Source organism: Oryx dammah, unplaced genomic scaffold (genome assembly GCF_014754425.2).
Source record: "Oryx dammah isolate SB20612 unplaced genomic scaffold, SCBI_Odam_1.1 HiC_scaffold_4, whole genome shotgun sequence".
In the NCBI taxonomy this organism is placed as follows: Eukaryota; Metazoa; Chordata; class Mammalia; order Artiodactyla; family Bovidae; genus Oryx; species Oryx dammah.
The window spans coordinates 88,910,718-88,922,797 of NW_024070188.1; the positions used below are offsets into that span (position 1 = coordinate 88,910,718).

Below are 12,080 nucleotides of genomic sequence, written 5' to 3' on the forward strand. Positions count from 1 at the left end.
CCGCCGTTAGTCTCAGGTGTGGTTTTTGCTCTTTTGTCGTTTGGGTTTAATCAGTGTGTCCTTTGTCACCGTCTTCCACATCCCGAGTGCATATGGTGTGGGAGCTGTTCAAACATAGAGATTAGAGACTCTCAGAGGACGCTGGGGAGAGCTTCACTGTCCATCCCCTTGTGATGCTGACTAAGGGGTTGGGTAGGTTTCCGCTTTCACCGGCCTCTCCCAGCGGAGCGCACGGGGAGCCTGCCTCGGAAGCTGACCGTTGTGAGTAGACGGTGCTGGCAGCTGTAACTGAAACCTTTGAAAGCCGTGTTTGCTGATTGGTGTTCACAGCAGGCTTGTTTGTGGCCGAGAATTGTCTTACTTACAACGCTTACGTGGTTGGATACAGGGTGGTTTGTTAGAGTTCATAAAGCGGTGATCTGCGTGCGTTCTCTCTGTGTGTGTGTTGGGGTCGGTTTTTTAGACCAGGGAACTTGTATGAACTCTGAAATCTTCCCCTGAGAGGTGACTTTTCCCACGTTCAGTGAGCTTGCTCCGCCTCGACTCTGGTGATGTTAGGAGAACAGTGGTTGGCTCGCCTCGAGAAGGCGTGCACTGGGACGTGTGAGAGAGCGTGCCTTTGTTTTCAGACAAGGAGCCGTACCAGAATCATTGGATCACGCAGACCCGTGAGGCGTGTGCAGCGGATCGTGCTCCCGGGTGAGGATGGCCCCGGCTCGCCCCAGATGAGCGGATTCGGTCTAGCGCGTGTAGCCAGGCTTACCCCTTTGTTTGGTTTCCGGTTGCAAGTGACAGTCACGTTCACACAGTCCTGCAGCCTGTAAGTGTGCAGCGGCACTGTCTGAAAAAAGAGCGTGCCTGCCTCCATTGCAGAACACTTTAGTGCTGAGCAGTGCTAGCCGTCCGTCATGTGACACCCAGCAAGCCTCAGCCCCTCCGTTTCTAGAAACCCAGCGCCCGCGCGGCACGGCGCAGAGCAGTGAGGCGCCCCAGGGGGCTGGTTGTGTGCAGGGGGGGGGTGGGGTGGTGGTGGAGGGCACATTCCTCGGGAAGGGTGGGCGAAGGTCCGCTGCAGACGGTGCTGAGCCTTTGGGAGTATCTCGTAAAGAAGTTATAGGTAATGAAATGCGTATAGTTTTAAAAAGTGCTCTTCAGTACTGGTTTAAAAAACAGTTTAAGAAGTAGTTTATACTAGTTTAAAAAGTATTTATATGACTCTAAAAAACCCGTAATCATGTAGTTTGTCCATTCTTTACCTAAACTGGTGGCATTCAAATGTTACTGCTGTTTTTAACAGTGTGAGTAAATGGCCATCATCTGGCTGATGGCTTTACGCACAGTAATGTTTGTGTTTTGAAGGCACACAGCTGTCCTGGAGGCAGCGGCCTTGGGAATAAGGTGTGTGTATGAGATAAAGTAGTGGTCCTGTAAACGAGGGAATTAGAAAGGTGATTACCTGTTGCAGGTAGCGTTGTTGGGCTGCAGGCTGGGACCTGGTTTTCCTGGAAATGCTGGAAGCGGTGAGAAGAGCGTGAACAGAGCCTGGTTATGAGCCTGGTTGAGCTCTAAAGCAGGTGGTCCTCAGCAGCTTGAGCAGAAGGAGATCTGGGGCTGCCCTGGTTCGGATAAGAAGACCGACTGATTATCAGTTTCATTGACTAATGAGGTATTGGTAAAATATTGAAAAGCAAACCTCCATCTGCGCGTCTTTGCTCCTCGTTTTGATTCTGTGTGTGTAATTTCTTAACGAGCCTTCTCTCTCTCTTTTTTGGTCTTCTTGTATCCCTTCTGATAAACACAAGAACACTTCTGTTTAAAGAGTAGTAATGCAACCCCGAGCAGTATTCACTACCGTTGTGGTGACCACGGGTGATCGTGTTTCTCGGGGAAGGATGTATCTGAAGGTGAGGATATGCCTTTAGGTAGAAAGCAGGCGGTTTTCCTGTCGGGAAAAGTGACCGCTGAGGAAAGGAGCCGAGTGGACGGGGTCTCAGGTCGCCCTGCCTTTCTGTGCATTGAGCTGCAGCGCTGGCTGCGGAGCACCGGCGGTGGGGGGGGGGGTCACACCGCTGGCCCTGGAGGGACTGGTGGCCAGGAGGCAGCTCTGGGGGCGGGGAGTGGGGGCGGGGGCGCGGGTGCTGGCCGCCGGGCAGCTGTGTGCTGGCGGCTCACGCTTGGCCTCCCTGGACCTTCTTTGTCCCCCCTGCGCAGTGGGCGTGATGGCGGCACCTGCCTCTTAGTTTGGGGAATTAAATGCTGAAGACCATCTGTATCTGGCACACGATGGCCTGTAACATTCGTTAGTTACGATTATTAGTGGGTGTTAGCTTGGTCACTGCTTGCCCAATTTAACGTTCAGGAACTTGATTTTATGTCTTCTCAGCTTTGATAAAATTCTGTAGACTTATGCACACCGGCCGAAACTGGCTGAAATTGAGCAGAAAGCTAACGTGTTCTTTATTAAGGGACTTGCCCAGTAACGACTCTGCTTAGCTGATCCAGTGTGATGTTACGGAGACCCGGCAAACTGAACTGCTAGTTATTTATTAATGCTTATTTAATGCAAATCAAATCAAAGGTAGTTTTTGATGGTCCTCTTTATTTAGGCCTGATCGAGCGGAGCCTGGAGAATCGTTTCTTTAAGAGCATCATAGAGAGGTTTCTTTTAAAATGACTATCAGCCTGATTTTTGGCTGCTTGGCCTGGGCCGCACACAGGCAACTCCTGACTTGCTTTCTCAGCTGCCACCCTGTGCCCATGCCCAGCTTCACCCCGGCGTCTGTGGTTCGGCTTGTCCTTCCCACATAGCCCTGATCCTTGCGTTCCTATCCCAGGGTGGGGGAACACAGGGGTGGGCGGCCCGCAGCAGAGTTGGGTAGACACAGTAGGAACCCAGGGGCTGGAAATGTGCCTGAAGGTGTCTTTGTCCAGTTTAATTTTCAAATAGACCGTTAAGCCCATGCTAATACTCCCTGTCCCTTCAGGTGAAGACTTGTTAGATGGTGCCTTTCCGGGAAGGGCAGGCTGGCAGGTTGGGATGTGGATAGCAGTGGTTGTGAGGGTCTCTGAAGCCGCAGGGACCTCTGCGAGGAGGAGGGTGAGGGGGCTCCCCTGCCTGCTCTTAGGGTGGAGGTGGCTCTGGACGCTCGAGGATGTGGGAAGACGTGAAGTGTGGGGGGAGGGGAGGGGAGCTTTGAGGACTCCTGCTGAGGCGCTCTTGGTGCCGGGCCATGCAGGGAGCCTTGGGGTTGGGAGTGTCCTCGGAGGTCTGCAGGGAGCTGTGCTTTGTTCAGGGAGTCCCGGGGTGCATAGTATCGTCTGGTAAGGTGTGGCCCACCAGACAGACACGGGTGCTCTGTGCCGCAGCAGGCCTCTGTCCCTCGGTGTGAACTCCTGAGTCTTGTTATTGCGGTGGCAGCAAGAGTGTTGCCTAAATAAAACCTGTGATTGATTGAAAAAGCAGAGGAGCCCTGGAAGGAGCCGCCCAAGGTCCCGTGTGTGGGCTTCGGCCTCCCGCGGAGTGGTCTTTGGTTGGCATCCGTTGTACTTTTCTCTGGAAGTAAGATTATTAAAAAACAGAGAATTTTAAGAAAAATCCACATTGTGCCTGTTGATCTGGGGCGAGTAGTTCATACTGAAAATACTTACATTCAGCCAAAGTGAGTTTCCATTCATTCACATTCATGCTGGGGTTGGCCTTAGTGTTGCCCCTTTGAAATCTCGGGACAGATAGGCCCTCAGGGTCAGACGGGTGTGGACCTCGGAGTTCACTGCATCCAGGCTTAATTCTGGACTTGCTTTGATCTTGCTTGAACGGGATACTCAGGCTTTGTGAGTTTTAGTGGCCAGATCTTGAGGCTGGGGTTTGATCGTAGCATCTGCTTCACTGGGTGGTTATAAAGGCTTGACCAAGCGGTGCCCGGCCCTAGCTGAGAGCCCCGGTCCGAGTGGCAGCTGCTGCTGACATGGGTGCTCTGCAGCCGGACCTGATGCTTGAGCCACGCGGGGGGAGGCAGACTGTAAAAGCTCGTCCCAAGTCACTTGAGTAAGTTTGAAGACACCTCTTTTTTATAGGCTATCGTTTTTTCAAAGATGTATCATTTCATTCTCCTTTCAGGATTTGGAGTTCCATGGAGTGATGAGGTTTTATTTTCAAGATAAAGCCGCCGGGAACTTCGCCACGAAATGCATCCGGGTGTCCAGCACCGCCACCACGCAGGACGTGCTGGAGACGCTGGCCGAGAAGTTCCGCCCCGACATGCGGATGCTGTCGTCACCCAAGTACTCGCTCTACGAGGTGCACGTCAGCGGAGGTCAGTGCGCAGGGCGGCCGCGGGCGCGGTCCTCGCCGCGGGGCGCTCACTTTCTTGGGGCCCAGCTCCACTGCCACCCCGGCCTGTTCTGAGGGAGCAGTGAAACAGATGGCAGAGCTCGAGGGTGTCTGTGAGGTGTCCCAGCAGGCTCCTCACAGGTGCAGGTTTGGGAGTTGCTTTCTTCTCCAGAGATGAGGAGTGCAGTGTTTCATACTTGAATTCTCCAGGTCTGGAACATACTTTGATGATACACGGGGCTGCTTGATTTTGCAGAAATGCTTCGTGTAACTCTATTTGATAGCGCTACAGCCGGATATAGCCCATTGTTTTGTGAGTGTGGACCACCAGTCTTGCTGTAGCACCTTTGTTCTGTGGAACAGGAACCGTGTTCTTGGGAAGAACAGGCGTCGTGAGAAAACTCTTTCTGCTCCTCGTTTTAAGGTTTGAAGTTTCTGAAAAACACGCTATATATCGTGTGGCAGTTTAGGTTGAACTGATTAGGAATGTAGAAATGTTTAAATTTTTATGAGTGCTTTGGAAATACTGAGTCACCTGCAAAAAAAAAAAAAAGATAGCAAAATCCAGTTAATGTTGTAAATAAAGAATTACAGGTTGCACAAACATTATTTTAATACCTCCTTAAGTTCTAGCCACAAAACCTGTTTGAACATTATTTAGTTTTCTTCCTGAAGTGTAGCTTTCTTTGTTTGAAATTGGGCTAGGATATTTGTAGTGTGTGGAATTCAGTCATCACCAGATACTGCCAGCATTCTGTTAGGTGGGCCATATCTGTTTATCACCCTTTCAAGTTCCCTGGGGTATCACCTGCATACATCGTACCTAGACTAAATTTGACAGGAGAGGATCTTCCCGATTTTGGGTGTTTTCTTTGAGGCTGAGTTCTCCTTTAGCCTCAGAGTCTTTGTGCGTAGCTTGTGGAGAGGAGGACAGTCTTTCTCATCTTTCCCACGCTTCTTTCTGCGCCATTGGTCATTTGAACACCACCACCTGAGGTCTTTGGAATGACATCTACGGTTGGAATTTGAGATCTAAAAATGGAATGGGCTTTATTATTTTTTTTCTAAGAATATTTTTTCCTTAAACTTCCTTTGCTAGATTTGTTTTTAGTTGAAAAGTAAGCTATGTTCCTTGTATGGGATGAAGACACCAGGAAGGTGTGTAAAGAAGCGCGTGTCTGTTCCCCAGCCCCTTGGTGATGCTCAGCCAGGCTGGCCCACCTGTGTCCTGCACCTTCGTGTGGCTCCAGCACGGCCTCAGAGAGGAGGAGGCCGTGGGTGCGAGCCCTCAGAGGAGTGGGCCCGGCGCGGGGCCTCAGTCTTTTTCGGGTTACAGAGCCCGTAGTGTGTCAGGAATTTTTTGTGGCATCCCCAGGCCAAAGGAAATACTTAACGCTTTATTTTACTGCGTAGATCCAGACAAGTTCATAAGGATTTATGTTCTTAGCAGCTTGCTGGTTATTTGGGAAAATAGTACACATAAAAGGAAAACTGGTGATTTCATTCCGTTCTCAGTCACAGTTGCTCCCTGATTGGGGGGGGGGCGTGCCTCCTGGGTGCCCCCTGCCCCACTCCTGGGTGGAGGCAGCACCCCCATCTCCTGGTTTCCACAGTGCTCTGGCAAACCCCCCTAACACAGATGGGACGCCCACAGGAGAGACAGAGCTCAGCCTCGCAGGGACCGGCAGGTTCAGCTCGTGTCCCTGGACGGGTGACATGTACCTAGTGAGCCCCTGGCACCTCAGCCCCTGTGGGGACAGAGCACTGGCCCAGTGCTGTGGAAATGCCACTCGCAGCCCTTTTCCACGTTAGAATTTCTTGTGTGAAGTCAGTTGGAAAACTAAAGCCTTTTGCTGTTCTAACTGGAGCAGAAGGTACGGCAGATCGTAGCAGGGCCCTGACTGTATCTGCACGGAGTTGTCAGGCACACGTGATGTAGACAGTAGCAGGGGCCTGACTTATTTATCTTCATGCAGTTGTCTGGCACATGTGTTTCAGGGCAGCTCCCTCTTGCAGTTTACAATTTAGACTGAATATTCGTTCTCTAAAAATGTGCTGTGAGGGATTTCAACCCAGTGCAAATTTTGCCACCTATCAACTTGTTAATTTTGGTTTGAAACAGGAATTTCAAACTTCTTGGCCCAATCTCCAATTTATTATTCTTTTCTCATATCTTCTGTTGATACAGTAACACTTCAGAGTTTGTTTGTCTTGTATTCTGGTAGTTAACATTGCTGTTGATCTGTAACGTTTACTGAGAGCCTCTGTAAATCTTTTCGATTCATCCGGTTGATCCCACCTCCTTTACCACAGTGATTGCCCATCTTTGCTGCCCTCTTGCCTGGATAATCTTTGCCAGCTCTCACCTCCTAGTATGTGGTCAGGTGTGGGGTCCCTCAGGGGGCTGCAGGGAGCTTTTTAGATTTCAAATAAGGAAGTAGACTCTTAACTTAGCCCTTTATCTAGAGAACGGTGGGGTGGTGCTTGCTGGCGGGAGGGGTGTGAGGGTGGAGCACTGAGCGTTTTAGAGCAGAAGTCAGGACACAGGTGGGAGGAGGAGCACAGGGGTCACGGCAGGACGCATGCTGGTGGGGCAGGGCCACGTCTCATCGGCAGGTAACGCGGAGGTGAGAAGAGCCTCGTCCATCAGTGGAACGTCTCGTTTTCCAGTTGTATCTGAGAGAACTTGATTTACAGAAATAAACATATAGCAAGGCCCTCGTGGCTTAGAGGGTAAAGTGTCCGTCTGCAGTGCAGGAGACCCGGGTTCAATCCTTGAGTTGGGAAGATCCCCTGGAGAAGAAAGTGGCAAACCACTCCAGTACTCTTGCCTGGAAAATCCCATGGACGGAGGAGCCTGGGAGGCTGCAGTCCCTGGGGTCGCAAAGAGTCGGACACGACTGAGTGACTTCACTTCACTTCACTTCACTTCAAGGCCCGACATGTATTTTTTTCCTAGCCCACGTGTATTTCTTGTATTTTCCCTGTCAGATTCTAAATGTTGTCAGAAGTTGTGCCTGGCCATCTCTGGCACTGGACACGTGGTAGGTGTACATACAGGAGCACCAGAATCCTGAATTAGTCACTGAAACGCTCACTTCCACATGGGAGGAATTGAATTACATTCAGTCTGTCAGTAAGGAATGAAGGTTGCAAGACTTTTTTCGTCTATAAAATTTACTGTATATCAGAATGTTGTAATGTTGTATTGACTAATGCCGTTAAATAACCATGGCTTTTTGTTTTTCTTTTCATGTTGTGAAGAAGAAAGAAGATTGGACATAGATGAGAAACCCCTGGTGGTGCAGCTGAACTGGAATAAAGATGACCGAGAGGGCAGGTTTGTCCTTAAGAATGAGAACGATGCCGTTCCTGCAAAGGTGAGAGCCGGGGATCTCGCTGAAGCTGCTCCAGGGCCGCCTCTGACGGGGGGTCCCAGGGCTCAGTCTCCTCTTCGCTTCTCTCCCTAAACTGCCCTTTTACCTTCCTCCTGGAAAGTACTGTAAGAGTAGCCCAGCTTCTCCCTGTTTCATCTTCTATTTCATGAAATAATCCCAAATGTTATTATTCTGTCCTTTTCAAAGGATTATGTAAACTGTTGTCACTCAGAGACTTCATGATCAAGGAATCAGCTTCAGGTTTTTTTCCCCAAAATTATAAAGTCAAAATATGTTTTAATAAGAATCAAAAGGGAAAATAAAACTTGAATAACCTATTTATATGTGAACTTCCAGATACAGCTTAATAGTAAGGCATGTTTAAGACCTTTTTCGTATTATTATATGGCAAGTTACTACTTTGTAAACTTCCTTGAGTTTCTCTGGGTGCTGTAATAGAGTGAGTCTAAAACTTTCTCAGCTAATAAGACATCTGGAATTCCTGTGCCGCTGTTCTTTCCATGTGGAATACTATGAAATACAGATATAGCTTTAAAATGATTATAATTCTGTTTCGAGTCAGCTGGCCTCTTACAGACTAGAATTCAGTGTTGACAAGCAATAGCAAAGGCAGAGGTTAAGGGTATTTTGAGAAAAGTCTTGCATTTAATTTCCCAGTAGATCTGGGGAAAGGGCCGCTGTTTGCTTCTGGCGGCAGTTTGCAGTGTCTGTGTGACGCCAGTGTCCCATGTGGAAGATCCAGACACACAGCTGTGCTCCCGGGACTTGTCACCTTTGCAGGAAACACATACGAAGGAAGAATGGATAACTTTTTTCTGCCAGAGGAGCCTGGCTGGCTACAGTCCATGGATTCCAAAAGAGTCAGACACAACTGAGTGGCTAACCACGTGATTTCAGCTGGTGTGTCTTTTGGTGGGGCCCCAGGTCCTGCTCAGTGTATAGTAGAGCCCTTCTTAAGGTCGGGACGACTGGACAGGGCCCAGGCAGCTTGCACGGAGATGGAGGTGCTCGCCGGCACAGCTGAAGGCAGTTTTCTTTCCACATAAAATAATCTTGTGGTTTTTTTTTTATTCTTTACCAGCTAGCCTATTAAGTCATATAAAAAATAATTTGTTTCTGTGTCTTCTGCATGCAGGTCATGTTGTAAATTAAGAATAAGCAAGAAAAAATATATATATATGGAAAAGAAATTAGAAGTTTTTGTGTAAACACAATACTTAACAACTTTGCTTCATAAAAGCCAATTTTTTAGGGCTATTCTTGACATTTCTTCTGACATTAAAGGAAACATCTATAAAGTAGATAATGTTTCAAATGGTTATTTCTGTATTTCCACTAGGTTCCATTCATTTAAGTTACTAATTATTTGGATTTTTATTATTAAAAATGATAAGCTGGTGTGATTCCCACCCCAGTTTTCTTGGTGGGTTTGGGTTTTCTTGTGTGCTTGCTTCTTTGGTTATTGGTTTGAATTTAGGTGAAATTTTCACTCGGTAAAATGAGATCTTGAGTGTGTAAGTGTGGATCAGTACACTCGCGTACCTGTTGGCACAGTTGAGACAAAGCCCGTCCCTCATCCCAGGCCTTCCCTGCCCCAGTGGCTGTTTTTGGCTGTAGCATGTGAGATGCAGTTAGATCCCCATAGATGGCTCTCTGTGATTCTGTGTCGTAGCAGTGGAGTGATAATGTTGCTTTTATCAGAAGGCTCAAAGTAACGGACCTGAAAAGCAGGAAAAAGAAGGTGTTATCCAGAACTTCAAGAGAACTCTCTCAAAGAAGGAAAAGAAGGAAAAAAAGAAGAGAGAAAAAGAGGCAGTGAGACAGGCGTCTGATAAAGATGATAGACCTTTTCCTGGGGATGACATGTAAGTTAATTGTGGAAATATTCCTGTTTGTTTGTGTTCTAAGCCAAATGTTTTTAATGCAGCAGGCCTCCTTAAACTCCCAGATAAATGGGGGAGGGGTGACTTCAGCTCAGTGACCAGCGTGCCCTGGCTCGGCGTGCCGAGGGGAGCCGGGCGTCTGCTGAGCAGCACGTGTTGCTAACGTTGCCAGTCTGCAGTGCTTGCTCGCCTTAGCGTGGGGAACCCACGAACGGGTCTGCTTTTCCTGGTGAACCGTGGGGTCACATTCTCATCATCCCTGCCTCCCTTCCCTTCCCTCTCTGCTGTTCCGGTCCTTAAGGCAGCAGTGGTTTCTCAGACACCTCGGATACGCTTAACGCCTGATCGGAGGTTGGCAAGACTGGTGAGAAAAGCTGGTGTCCCCGTCTCAGCTCAGAGGCGCCATTGGGCCCACCCAGCCCCTCCCCTTCCTTCCTGTGCACCGGCCCCAGCACAGGTGTGCTCACCTGTCTGAAGGGACTTGTGCCTCTGATCTTGGAGCCGAGGGGGTAACAGAAAGGAGGCGTGAGGAGAACCTGGCCTCTGCTCTTCACAGAGTCTCCTGGCCTCGGTGTAGCCTCATTGGTTTTCAGCTCAGTCAGTTCATTCCATCATCAGATGCTTTTTCCAAGGCCGCCTCCTTGTCTTGTTGTTGACTGCATCCACACCAGCGAACGTCCTTGTTTCTACAGTTTTGAGGACTTGTTTGACTATTTCCTTAGGAAATATTCTGGAAGAATGGCTCAGAGACACTGTGGCGTGCTTGTGTTGCCAGACAAGGGTCTCCAGCCCACGGGCCCCTCGTGCCTCCCTTAGGACTGGCGAGTGTAACAGAGCAGTGTCTGATCCTTGCGGTGTGTGTGAGCGCGTCAGCACAGCTGGCTTCACCATTAGCACGGCCATTGCCTCTGCACGCTTGTTAACTGCTTATGCGCTTCTGCCGCAGTGACCTCAAGTCTTTTCCCATATTTTGATTGATTCTAAGTGTCCCATGTGTCTTGAGGATGTTAACCATTTGTCAGTGAAGGATGTTTACTTTAGAGTGGAGTTAGTGGATTGCATCAGAGTGGATTTAGATCTTAATCTGTTAGGCAGAGATGCCTGTGTGATGAGCATGAACTCCTGAGTATAGTATATTACATAGTAAGGCTCTACTCAGTGTATTTATGCAAGAAGAATAACTTGTACACATAGGTTGCTCACATATGAAAAATATCAAGGAAGAAGAGAATTTAAAACTTAGGCTATAGTCATTCTGTTAATTTAGTGTACAGGATGATCAATTAGTTGTGTTAAGAAAGTAGGCTACTTAAAATGAGTTAAGTTCAACTTGATAGATTCAGAGCTTAACTGATTTGATGAAATTATTTTATGATTTTTATGACATCTTTCAAGTAATATTTACCAAAATTTAGTCAAGTATATTGAAAGTGACTCTTTGTGACCCCATAGACTGTAGCCTCCTCTGTCCATGGGATTTTCCAGGCAAGAGTACTGGAGTGGGGTGCCATTTCCTTCTCCAGAGGATCTTCCTGACCCAGGGATCGAACCCCGGTCTCCCGCATTGCAGGCAGACGCTGTACCGTCTGAAGCCTTGTATTATTAGTCTTACCTAAATATTTAGTTTTCAACTCATCATTCGATACACTTGACTCATTGTAGGAACTTTGGGAGCTATTTCCTTTTTCAGTCTTTCAGTTGTTAAAGAATCATGCCATTTGAGTTCTTCCAAGAGTTACTGGGTCGCAAAGAGTTGGACATGATTGAGTGAGCATGCATACATAATTTGAAGACAGATTTTTGCTAATGTATATTCAGTTCTTTGTTTCTTGTGGTTGCAATGCTGTAACACTTAATCTCTTTGAGATAGAGAAACCTTGTAGAAATAAATTATTTTCTTTTAGTTTTATTAATGAATACTCAGTTAAGTTCTGTAAACTCAACTATAAAATTTTAATCAGGAGTTTCTGCCTAGTTCAGCGGTTTAGTTTGTACCGAGAGAAACTCCATCTGTCGTAATTAGACCGGGGCAGGGCAGAACCGCTCAGGGTTTGGGAGCGGCTGGAAGACCCGCGCCGTGGGAGGCCGGTGCGAGCAGTGAGCCTGTCTCTAAGGTAACACCTCGTCTGTCTTGTTCCTCCCTCTCTCCCCACAGTGAGAATTCTCGCCTGGCCGCTGAGGTCTACAAAGACATGCCCGAGACCAGCTTTACGCGAACCATCTCCAACCCTGAGGTGGTCATGAAGCGGCGGCGGCAGCAGAAGCTGGAGAGGAGGATGCAGGAGTTCCGGAGCTCGGACGGGCGGCCAGACTCGGGTACAGGCCCCGCGCCGCGCCCGCTTACCCCTGGCGCGAGCGCTGCCGTCTGGGGACGCGCCTGACGTGCCCAGCGTCTAGGGACGCGCCTGACGCGCACCGACGTCTAGTGATGTGCACCGCGCCCGCTGCTGCGCTTGACGCAAGTGCTGC

At 48.7% G+C, this 12,080-nt stretch overlaps 1 protein-coding gene across 5 annotated transcripts in view; it reads left to right on the forward strand.

Moving 5' to 3' along the window:
• Nucleotides 1-1,790: 1,790 nt before the first annotated feature.
• Nucleotides 1,791-12,080, forward strand: part of AFDN (afadin, adherens junction formation factor) — an 80,851-nt gene continuing 70,561 nt past the window's right edge. For 2 of the 5 annotated variants that reach the window (XM_040239195.1, XM_040239196.1), the window contains exons 1-5: nt 1,801-1,904; nt 4,118-4,313; nt 7,598-7,710; nt 9,430-9,593; nt 11,767-11,927. In XM_040239195.1, coding sequence (XP_040095129.1) covers nt 1,827-1,904; nt 4,118-4,313; nt 7,598-7,710; nt 9,430-9,593; nt 11,767-11,927 — 712 coding nt within the window. In that variant the 5' untranslated portion in view covers nt 1,801-1,826. Of the gene's footprint in view, nt 1,905-4,117; nt 4,314-7,594; nt 7,711-9,429; nt 9,594-11,766; nt 11,928-12,080 lie in introns of all 5 variants that reach the window. The other 3 variants (XM_040239193.1, XM_040239194.1, XM_040239192.1) reach the window with 2 other exon arrangements.